Source organism: Carettochelys insculpta, chromosome 1 (genome assembly GCF_033958435.1).
Source record: "Carettochelys insculpta isolate YL-2023 chromosome 1, ASM3395843v1, whole genome shotgun sequence".
Taxonomy (NCBI): Eukaryota; Metazoa; Chordata; order Testudines; family Carettochelyidae; genus Carettochelys; species Carettochelys insculpta.
This window is the reverse complement of record NC_134137.1, coordinates 352,509,685-352,521,767: the sequence shown is the minus strand read 5'-3', so window position 1 is coordinate 352,521,767 and position 12,083 is coordinate 352,509,685. Positions and strand designations below refer to the sequence as shown.

General features: G+C 46.0%; 1 protein-coding gene across 1 annotated transcript in view; it reads left to right on the top strand.

Moving 5' to 3' along the window:
* The window catches only part of HBP1 (HMG-box transcription factor 1), a 41,782-nt gene that overhangs the window by 28,100 nt on the left and 1,599 nt on the right, over window positions 1–12,083 (top strand). The window contains exon 10 of the mRNA XM_075016396.1: window positions 10,348–10,489. Within this exon, the coding sequence (XP_074872497.1) occupies window positions 10,348–10,489 (142 nt within the window). The remainder of the gene's footprint in view (window positions 1–10,347; window positions 10,490–12,083) is intronic.

Genomic DNA, 12,083 nt, shown 5'->3' with positions numbered 1-12,083 from the left:
TATTTAATTCCTATTGTAGTTTTATGTAGACATTATCTTACTCTCAAAAGCATTTGGGCAATGTTTTTGTGTGAGCAGTGCCCACAGACTCAGTATGTGCCTTTATACATTTTGGTAAGGTTCGTTCGGGGGACAAAAATACTGTGCTCGCCTTTGTGTTACAGTAGGAAAAAGAGGTTTTTATGCCTTGCTCTTCAGTCTCTGATTGTGTCTTGACGTAAGATTGTCAGGTCTTTGAAGCAAGGAGTGTATGTCTTTTTGCCTCTGTCATACATCACCTAGAACAAATCAAAAAGCAGTCAAGTAGCACTTTAAAGACTAGCAAAATAGTTTATTAGGTGAGCTTTCATGGGACAGGCCCACTTCTTCAGACCATAGCCAGACCAGAACAGACTCAATATTTAAGGCATAGAGAACCGAAAACAGTAAGCAAGGAGGACAAATCAGAAAAAGATAATCAAGGTGAGCAAATCAGAGAGTGGAGGGGTGGGGGGGAAGGTCAAGAATTAGATTGAGCCAAGTATGCAGACAAGCCCCTATAGTGACTCGGAAAGTTCCCATCATGATTGTCTGGCTATGGTCTGAAGAAGTGGGTCTGTCCCACGAAAGCTTACCTAATAAACTATTTTGCTAGTCTTTAAAGTGCTACTTGACTGCTTTTTGTTTTGATAGTGTATAGACTAGCACAGCTTCCTCTCTGTTACTATCACCTAGAACAGTGATACTTGACTAGGATTTTAAGAGTTACAATCCATGGAAGAATGTTTTAAATGTTGCTATGCCATTCTTTTGCGTGTAGTACAAAGCTTGAAAAGTCCAGTTGCCTGGCCAGTAGAGGTAATAGGTAGTGATCTCTGGCAAGAAGGGTTAAATGGGTCTACATTTAGTTACCTGTATGTAAAATTTTACGCGCGTGCGCGCGCACACACACACACTCACTGTTGATTATATATAAATGTTTGTAAGTATCAGATGTAAATGATATGTAAGCTTTATATTTGTATACCTACATAGGTGTGTTTGTATATATTACCTATAAAATGTTTGAGAGTTTTTATATATAGTCTCCACAATAAGTGCCCAGGCTCGCACCCGGAGAGGTACTCCGGCATCGCTGAACAGCGTTGCATCAACACGGGAGGCAACAGATACCGGTTATAAGCTCTTGCTCGATTGGTGTAGAGAACGAGCGCCAGGGGTTGCCTTCAACGGTGGGAGAGATCCTCGCATCTCACTGGACAGTCACCGCCTGCCTCAAGCTGGGCAGCCCCCAGCCAATAGGGTACTGTCCCGCCACAGTTCACCTGCCTCGCTGGGTGCGTGAGGCTTAAGGTTCCTGAACCTGACAAGTGACTGAAATTTGGACACCAGGCAAACCAATAAGAAAATCAACAAGAAATGAGAAATATCAACAATTTAAGCTTGCTTGCTGGAATGTGCAGACCATGCTGACTGGCTTGACTGAAGATCTTCAGGCCATCAGTGACACCCGCAAGACTGCTGTCATCAACGAGGAACTGAAGAGGCTCAGAGTTGCTATCGCTGCACTGCAAGAGACGCGACTCGCAGATTCCGGATCTCTAAAGGAAAAGGACTACACCTTTTTCTGGCAGGGTGAAGCCCAAGAAGAACCCAGAGAGCATGGTGTTGGCTTTGCTGTCAGAAACACCCTTCTACAAATGGTTGATTTAGTCATGGGCAGATCAGAAAGACTTCTTCGGATCACGCTTCAAACTTGCACTGGTCCCGTCCACCTGATCAGCGCTTATGCTCCAACCCTGTACGCCACACCAGAAGTAAAAGACAAGTTCTGTGACGTGCTTAGTGCTGCTGTAGCACAAATACCTGCTCGTGAACAACTGTACATCTTGGGTGACTTCAGTGCAAGAGTTGGAGCTGATTGGGCCTCATGGCCTTCCTGCTTAGGACACTTTGGTGTGGGAAAAATGAATGACAATGGACAGCGCCTCCTTGAACTGTGTGTGTACCACAATCTGGCATCACAAACACATTCTTCCAAATGAAGCCACAGCACAGAGTGTCGTGGAGACACCCACACTCGAAGCACTGGCATCAACTAGATGTGGTCATCACTAGGTGTAATAACCTCAAAAACGTCCTTCTGACATGCAGCTATCAGAGTGCTGACTGTGAAACAGATCACTCGCTAGTTTGCTCCAAGCTCAAGCTGAGACCCAAGAAGCTGTACCGCTCTAAACCTGCTGGAAGGCCCTGCATTGATGCCAGAAAGACGGCAAACTCGGAGAAAGCTGAAACGTTCAGAGAGACCCTCCAGGAAAATCTGCACAGCGGCCCTGGGGGTGCCGATGCGACATCCAAATGGCAACATCTGAGGGATACAGTTTACAACTCGGCCTTGTCGGTGTTTGGAAGAAGAGCTAGAAACACGAACAAGTGGTTTGAAGCTAACTCCGATGAGATGATTCCAGTCATTGAAAAGAAGCGTGCTGCATTCCTGGAGTACAAACGCTCATCGAGCCAGAGTACCCAGGAAGCACTTACAGAGAGGCCAGAAGAACAGTAAAGCAGACAGCCAGGCGCTGTGCCAACAACCACTGGCTCCAGCTATGCAGCAACATCCAGACCTGTGCCGACTTTGGTAATCTCAGAGGAATGTACGAGGGTATGAGGAAGGCATTAGGACCCACCCAGAACAAGATGGCACCTCTGAAATCCAAATCTGGTGAAGTCATTGCTGACAAAGCCAAACAGATGGAGCGCTGGGTCGAGCACTACTCCAAGCTGTACTCACGTGAGAACGTTGTGGTTGACGCAGCCCTCGATGCTGTCGAGCTCCTACCAGTAATGGATGAACTGGATCAAGAACCAACTGTGGATGAACTGAAGAGAGCCATCGACAGCATTGCAGCAGGAAAGGCCCCTGGTCAGGATGGTATACCACCAGAGGTAATCAAGTGTGCCGCGGACACACTCCTGGAACCCCTACATGAGCTACTGTGCCTGTGCTGGAAAGAGGGTGAGGTTCCACAGGATATGCGCGACGCTAACATTGTAACATTGTATAAGAACAAAGGAGACAGAAGCGACTGCAACGACTACCGTGGAACCTCCCTCCTAAGCGTCACTGGTAAAGTGTTCACTCGCGTCATCCTTGGCAGACTCCAGAAGATTGCTGAGAGGGTGTACCCCAATCGCAGTGCGGATTCCGCGCAGAGAAGTCTACCGTTGACATGATCTTCTCTCTAAGGCAGCTGCAGGAGAGGTGCAGGGAGCAGAGAAAGCCACTCTACATAGCCTTCATCGACCTGACCAAGGCCTTTGACTTGGTCAGCAGGGATGGTCTGTTCAAACTGCTCCACAAGATAGGCTGTCCTCCACGGTTACTCAAGATGATCCAGTCGTTCCACAAAGACATGAGAGGAACCATCCAATATGACGGCGCATTATCGGATGCTTTCAGAATCAGGAGCGGCGTCAAACAAGGATGCGTGCTTGCTCCGACATTGTTCGGGATCTTCTTCGTGCTCCTCCTGAAGCATGCCTTTGGATCTTCAACAGAGGGCATCTTGCTGCACACAAGATCTGATGGGAAACTGTTTAACCTTGCAAGGCTGAAAGCTAAGTCTAAGGTGCAAGAAGTCCTCATCAGAGACATGCTGTTCGCAGACGATGCTGCTGTAGTGTCTCACACAGAAGACCAGCTTCAAAAACTGCTGGATCAGTTCTCCAAAGCGTGCAAGGACTTTGGGCTTACCATCAGCCTAAAGAAGACAAATGTACTCGGTCAGAATGTTGCTGAATCCCCATCAATCAGCATTGACAACTATACGTTAGAGGTCGTCCACAAGTTCGTTTACCTCGGGTCCACCATCACTGACACCCTGTCGTTGGACACTGAGCTAAATAGGAGGATCGGAAAAGAAGCCACAACTCTGTCCAGACTCAGCAAGAGAGTGTGGAATAACAACAAGCTGTACACTCACACCAAAATGCAAGTCTACAGAGCCTGCATCCTCAGCACCCTCCTTTATGGCAGCGAGATTTGGACCCTGTATGCCCACCAGGAAAAGAGGCTGAACGTCTTCCACTTGTGCTGCCTCAGGCGCATCCTTGGAATATCATGGAAGGACAGAGTGACCAACACCGCCGTCCTTGAGCAAGCTGGAATCCCAACCATGCACACCCTCCTCAGGCAGCGTCGACTCCGCTGGCTTGGCCACGTCCACAGGATGAATGATGGAAGGATTCCAAAAGACATCCTGTATGGTGAGCTAGCCTCTGGCAAAAGACCTCCCGGACGCCCCCAGTTGCGCTACAAAGATGTCTGCAAGAGAGACCTCAGAGAGGTAGACATCGAGCTGGACAACTGGGAAGAACTAGAAGATGACTGCAGCAGATGGAGGCAGGGGTTACACAAGGGTCTTCAGGAGGGCGAGATGAAGATAGACAGCTAGCAGAGGAGAAGCGAGTGCACAGAAAGCAGAATAAGGACTTGCCAGACACCCACTACATCTGCAAGAGATGCAGCAAGGACTGTCACTCTCGTGTGGGTCTTCATAGTCACAATAGACGCTGTAAATGAAGTCCTCAACTGAAACTTTAAAGGGCGCGATCCATAGTCTATGCAGACTGAAGGATGCCTACTAATACTTTTATGTGAGAATAGAGTAATTTCTTACAAATTATGGTTTTAAATCTAGCAAAAAAACTGGTAACTTACCTAATGGTAACTGAACTATAGACGTGCAAGTTAAGAGGATTAATTGGCTGCCAGCTTATATACATGATAATGGTGGGGAAGGCTCTGACCCAGGGTCAAGAAATTATCTCTATATTAACCCAACCCTTTAAATCCCTCTGCTGTGCTATGTCATGGCAGTGATGTTCCTTAATGGGTATGGAGTCTCTTCAGTGATGCATCTTTGTTAATTTGTCTGTCTTCAGACTCAGTAAAATTATCACTAAGAAATCAGAACAGCCAATTAGAAAAGCATATGATTATAATTTCATTTAAAATGCTGATTTCAAATGGAGTAAGCTGGAGCTGCAGTTGGGTGAATTCCAAGGAAGCGTTAACATTTCCATTTGTAGATTTAGGCTGAAAAGAGAGCTGAAGGTTAACAAGTAACTGACATTCTGGAATGAAACTCTTAATGCCTTAGTGGAAAATGCAATGCATGGAAATATGTATACGCTTCTGTCACTAGAGCTTTGTTTTTTTGTTAAATCTACAAATCTGTGACAATCAAAATAGCTTTCTAGGCATAGTGGTGGAGCATTCCGTAGCAATTATTGTATTTATTGAAATATATACAGATTATCAAATTAAGCAACTTTTATACTGGATAGTATACTTTTAATTATAGCATAATCAAATAACTAATTTTACAGCAATACAGCTATGCCTTTTTTTTTTTTTTTGTTTGGTATGCTTAGACATATTAAATAGCATACATGAACTGGCATTCCCAGGTGGGTTATGTTTTGGGGAGGAGATGGAGAAGGGGAACACAACATTTGCAACCCAATGAAGATTAGATTAATCAAGTAGTTGAGGTGCTGAGGTGCTCAGTGTCTCAACACCTAATTTTTAGGCACTTAGAAAATCAGTGAACTTCACAAAACTTGGTTTAGGTGTTGAAGCTTCCTATACAATGAATGGAGGAAACTAGCTGCCCTAATTAGGATTAACAAAAGTCAGTGCACTTCTTGGCTCCCTGTGGGAAGTAGCCAATGGGAATGCTCAGGCTGGAGGAAGGTGTGCCTCTCTCTGTTCAGGATTCTCAGTTGATAAGCCTGTTTTGGAGTTAGGCACCTATGTCGTTTTTGCCAGATGTCACAGGATAAGCAGGGAGGAGCTCCATTGTAACTTGTAGGCCAGGGTAGTTAAAGAGTGATGGGATCAGAAGGATGAAGAGGTGGATTTTCCACACCCTGGGTGGTTACTCTAACCAGTAGTTCAGAAATCATTTTTATTCATTTGTGTGTGTCTGGCAGAATGACACTTTAATTGATAAAACACTGGTGCACGTTCGGCTGGAGAAGCCGAGGAAGGCCAGCATCCAGATATCCCATAGTTGAGGGGTTAGGGCACTCTTTTGACAAATGCCAGGTTCCTGTTTTAAATTTCTTCCCTCTCCCAGGAGGCAGGGATTTGAACCGTGACGTCCCACATCAATACCCTAATCACTGGACTAAAAGTTAAGAGGGAGCTCCTCCTCTTGCCTCGAAGTTGTGTGGGGACAAGGACCATGTATAAGCCACTGTTTCATCTGTCTTACTAGGCATAGGTGTCTCATTACCTAAAGACAAGTAGCAGTGCACGTGATCAGAGGCAGAAAGAGCCAACTTTTCCTGGAAAGCTTGTGCACCAAGTATGGGTAGTGTCTACAAAGTTTGACAGCAGCTTAGCAGGAGGCTTGTGAACATGTGTGGGGCCTGCCCCTGGAATGTAGGCTTAGACTCCTATATCCCTTTGTGCCTCTCACCCCAGGCTAATCCAGTAGTGAGCTGTGAAGACTCCTGTAAACCAGCATCCCTTTCATTCTGGCTTATGGAGAATGTTCCTGGTCCAAATTAGACTTAAGTTGATGCTCTAAGTATTTCAGGCCTCAGTAAGCTTGTCACCCATTATGAGTTTATTGCCAGTATCCATAAGTGGACTTTATTCTGCACACAAAAATATTTAAATAGTTTTTGAGTGACATGTAAGTGTTGGAAGTGGAACACACATCTGAAATACAGCACCACTTCTGGAGGATGATTGATGGAAACAGATTCCTAGGTTCATATAATGTTAACTGTGTAGGAGTGGCTTGTTTAGCACAGACTTTACAAGGGCAAGATCCCAAATTTTGACCCATAATTTTTTCATCTTCATTTGCCATAAATAACCTTAGCTGTGTGACGATGTCATCTGATTACTAGCACTTCCAAAGAATAGCGGATGCTTTTTGAAGAATTTTGAGAATTCAGGTTGCGGGGGATAGGTAGGCTAGTGAGTGGTATAATTGGACGGGTTTTTTGCCTGAGTTACTGTTTAGTAGAAACAACTTAGAAGAGGCGCAAGGTCATGGAACTTCACTAGCCACACTTATCACTCTCACTAGTAGCAGTTAATGAGTGACCATGATCCATTTCCACTTGTTACATGGAGCGCTTGCTTTCCCACCAGATTTCTGAAGCTCAAAAGCCATATAGGTTCAATACCTGTATGCATTGCTTTGCAACTGGCAGTATCAGGTGACTTGGGCATGAGAGTGTTGGGGAGGGTCTTCCTGTACACACTTTTAAAATCTATTTATTTAGGGAAGTTTAACAGGTTTGCAACTCCTTGCCCTGTAACTGCCGGAAACAAAGCCAATAACCACAATACCAGTAACCTTTGGTTTAGGAAATTGTGACAGAGTACTAGAATTAGAAGGGTAGAGCTGGAAGCCCAGCCCCCTATGCCCCAGGTTATCTAGTTTATTCCCCAATCTGAAGCTGGACCAAGTATAGCTAGACTATCGCTATAAGCAAGTAATATAATAATATAAATTTCTTGAACATTACTATTCAGTAGTTATGCCTGGGTTGTTAAATACGTGTAAGCAGCAATTTCATTCAGTTTAATAAAATGATCAGAAACAGCATGAGTAATGTCAGGCTGCTCACCCATGCATGTTTCAGTGTGTTTGCAGTGTAAATGGCTCTTATCCTGTTGCCTAATAGCTAGACCTGTATTTAGTGACAAGGTCTCTGTAAATCAGTTTTCTAAATGAGTTGCGTTTTCTAGCATCAGCAGCAGGAGATGGCACTACTTGAAACAGGAAAGAACTTTTTTTAAACTCTGGTTTAATGCTTTGAGGTGATCTAATACTGGTTCAGCAATCTCCATTTGCCCTAATTAACATGCGATTGTGTAGCATGCTTCCCATACATTGGGGAGAAACACAGATGTTCCGTATCTACAGTTGGAAGCATAGTAGCTTAAGGTGACATCCTTAAGTGTATTCTTCATTTAGCTGAGTCACAGTGTTCTTGCTCCATAGCACTTGATGATGTATCTGTACTAAATGTTGGCTGTCTGAGAGGGGAAGCTTTTGATGCGGTTGAACCGCCTGTTGAAACAGATTTATAAAATGTTTTAGCTAGTCTAGTGCATGTACCTGTAGAAACATTCATAACTCAGATATATAAACCCTCTCATTGAAAGACAAATTGACCTGCTTCTGTGGCTTTACTAGAGGTAGGCTAATGTAGGAGACTTTGGTCTCAGGAACCTTCAAAGCATATCAGAGTGCAGGCTTAGTGCTTGTTACCTAGAGATTAAACGGAACTTCCCCTTTGCTCCCTGGGTGTTTCATAACCCATAGAAATTTGGCTGCAGTAGACTCTTTCGCAATTAGTCTGTCTCCTTGTTGGTGTGGAGCAGAATAAACTGCCTCTGAAGACATGTGAAACTACCCAGCAATAGGGGTACCATATTTCTCTAAGCTAAATGTGGGACACCCTGGGGTGGGGGTGGGGGAGATGATGCCTTCCTGAAGACTGAAATAGGGGACTGTCCCAGCCGGAACAGGACAGATGGTCACACTGCTGCCCTGTGGGGGCTGTCGCCCTGCTGGGGAGGGGAGAGGAATGCCCTCTGGCTGCATGGTGCGTCTGTGGCTCCTGGCTCCCCCGTGCCTTGGGACGCTAGCTGTGGCAGGGACTTCCATGTGCCAGTGCACCTCCTGGCTCCCATAGCCACAGAGAGCCAGGAAAGGGGCAGCAGCTGTGCCTCCTGGCTCCCCCAAGTTGCGGGGAACAATGAGCCAAGCACAACTGCACCAGTCCAGCTCCCCTGAGCTGTGGGGAGCCAGGTGCAGCCGTGCCATCCAAGCCATGGGGAATCGGGAGCCAGCCGCAGCCGTGCCGTCCAAGCCTTGGGGAACTGGGAGCCAGGCGCAGCCGTGCTGTCCAAGCCTTGGGGAACTGGGAGCCAGGCGCAGCCATGCATTCTAAGCCTCGGGGACACTGGGAGCCAGGTGCCAGCCACACCAGTCTGCCTCCTCTGAGCTGGGAGGAACTGGGAGCTTGGCACAGGTGTGCCTTCAGAGCAGTTGGGAGTTGGGAGCCGGGTGCAGCTGTGCCGGTTTTGCTCCACCGAGCAGCAGGGAACCAAGAGCCACTGACTCCCCTGAGCCACGGGGAGCCGGGAGCCCAGCACAGTCACACCTCCAGCAACTCCAAGCGACCAGGTACCAGGAGCCATACACAGCTGTGCCCCAGGCTCTCCCAGGCGTCTGCAAGCTGCCTGACATATGGTGCTGTCCTGGCCAAAACAGGATGAATGGTCATCCTACCCAGAAGTTCTTTATGTGGTTGTGCTTTACTTCTGTTGGGGAGTCTGTAAACTGCACAGCTTACTGTGAGCTTTGTAATGGTGCTGTTACATTTTCCTTACATGTTCCTTTAAGGTACATTTTCCTTAAAGATTAGTAACAAAACTATAATTTATTTAATCAATAATTTGAGGAAGAATATCACTCATATCATTCATAAAACATTTGCTGTAGTTTAAAGAGGAATTATTAAAATGGCGGGGCTGAAATTGTATGTTGTCTGAGCAGCTAATCACTATCCTATTGGAAAGCAGTTAAGCAATATGGCACAATGAGAGGAGGTTCTGTAACATGGGTATACAGCCTGTTTGGTCTAAGTTAGATTAGTTTTTTTCACTTTAAGATTTAGGAAATAGTCAAGTGGGTGACTTGTAACAAATAGTCCCTTATCGTTGTTCAGCACAAAACTTGTTCATGAGCCCAAAAGTCTAGGCTGCACTCCATCCACCCCACAGGCTAACAGTGGGAACTCTGAACACATCTACCCAGTAGGGCCAGTTCATCAACCACATGGAAGTCCATTCTAGTGAGTTTTCATTGAACAAAATCTTTTGTTGAGTTGCAGCCATAGCAAAATCAACACCCTAATTATAGGGCAGCCTCTTTTCAGCAAATCCTGACGTGCCACAGTTGCATAAAATGAGGTGAAAGGGAACAATTGCGGGGTAAATGTTGTGTGGTTGCCTTCACAGTAACCAACCAGACTGAGCTTTCCCACGCCATTAGATTACAGTGATCTGATGTGCACGTTTATTTTTAAATATCAAAATATGCCTTTTACTTTGTTAGCAATAGCTGGGGCCTTCCCTGTGATTATTCAGAGTCCCAGGACAGCCAGAAACATGCTCACACTCTGCAAAGAGGGAATTGTCGTCGTCTCGTGTACTTTCACATGTAACATTTTCTTCTTATGTCAGCCTTTTACAAGAGACAAAAGATGTTATAGAATTTGTAAGAAATTCCTGCCTTGACCATTCTTCAAACATTTATTTTGCAGAGCCATAAGTGTGATACTTGGTGACAGGTGGAAAAAAATGAAGAATGAAGAAAGACGGATGTACACACTAGAAGCCAAGGCTTTGGCTGAAGAACAAAAACGTTTAAACCCTGACTGTTGGAAACGGAAACGAACAAATTCAGTATGTTTCGTCAATGCACAACCGCATTACATAGCTTAAAAATAAGCTCTCAGTCCCATGTTTTAATTTTTCTGCAGTATAATATAGTAGGCCTCCTGTGCGTGTTTGTTGGACTAATACACACTTTCCCTTTGTTACTCTGTAGCAGTTGTCTCCAAGCTTTTCATGCCCAGCATCACTTTTTGAACTTAAGGGCAACCCAGGTACTACCCTGCCCCTTCCATTAAGCTCCACCCTTTGTACACCATCACCCCAAGCCCCCAATTCACACTCTCCACGTTGGGATTGAGGAGGAAGTGTTGGCTCTGAGGTTGGATGGAGGGGTTCCCAGTGTGGGAGTAGGCTCCAGGCTGAGGCTGGGGCAGGAGGGGTGAGTGATGGAAGCTGTAGGAGGGAGTTTGGGTGCAGGAGGGGGCTCTGGGTTGGGGCACTGTTAAGGAACTGGAGGAAGGGAGGAGTCAGGGCTGTTGCAGGCATTACAGGGTGCAGGGGGTGGTACCAGGTGCCAGCTCTGGGAGGGGACTTAGAGCTTAGGCTGCAGCTTAGGATGCCAGAGGAGATATGTGGAGCTGGCTCCAGGAGGCTGCAGGCTGGGTGATGAACAAGCAGTGCTGGTCCAGGATAGGTGGTGTTTGTGTACTCATGCTAATCCTTATCTTAATGCTGCAGAATCATTCAGCCCCTGCCAGCTGAAGTGTGTGGCACTTTTTCTGGAAGTGGCCAGCATGCCCCAGTGGCGCGTGGGTGGGTATGTGGCTCTGCATGCTGCCCCTCTCTGCAGGCATCACCCCCACAGCTCCCATTGTCCAGTTTCCTGGTCCCAGCTAATGGGCACTACCAGAGTGGTGCTTGTCGGCAGGAGTAGTTCACCTCTGGTCCCTGGCCCCAAGAGCATGCTGGCCAGGGCAGGCAAGGAATTAACTGGGAGAGTCTCCAGGATCAACTAGTTGATCACAATTGATTAGTTTGTGGCCACTGTTCTATACCCTTGAACCTGCTGTTGCAGTCTGTTGTGATTAGATGACAGAGGACAATTGGCCTGCTTCAGAGCTGATGCCATTGTGACTAGGTATTGGGTGGAAGTCACCCACTCTCGTTACTCCTTAAAAACTTGTAAGTTCACCTTAAAAACCTGAAGTTCACCCATCTGAAAAGTGAGAATTTTTATCAAAGGGCATGGAGTCTGCAAGGGCTTTGAGTGTGAATAAGACAGCTGTCTCAGGAGCATGTGCAGGTGTTGCTTTAGGGATTAGCCAGCAAGAGCTAATTTGTTGCCTTGTACATAGTAGAGCCTTCCCCACTGCACGAAGCACCCCAAATCCCAGATGGCATCACCAGGCTGTCTGCTTGTCTCTTTCTATGCAATTTACCATTCTAGGACTACAACAGCAGAATTGAAATCAGAAATTGTGTAATAAGGCAACAAAACTTCCTGTAATTCTATTAAAGTTGCTGTAATTCACTATAATTTAACTAAAGGCTTCTTTCTGTTCCGTAATTGTATTTTTTCCCAATAATGTGGTTTTGAGAATCAGTTGTATATTGCCTGTGCCATTCTGGACTTAGTCTGGTAAGGCAGCTTAAGGTCCATACC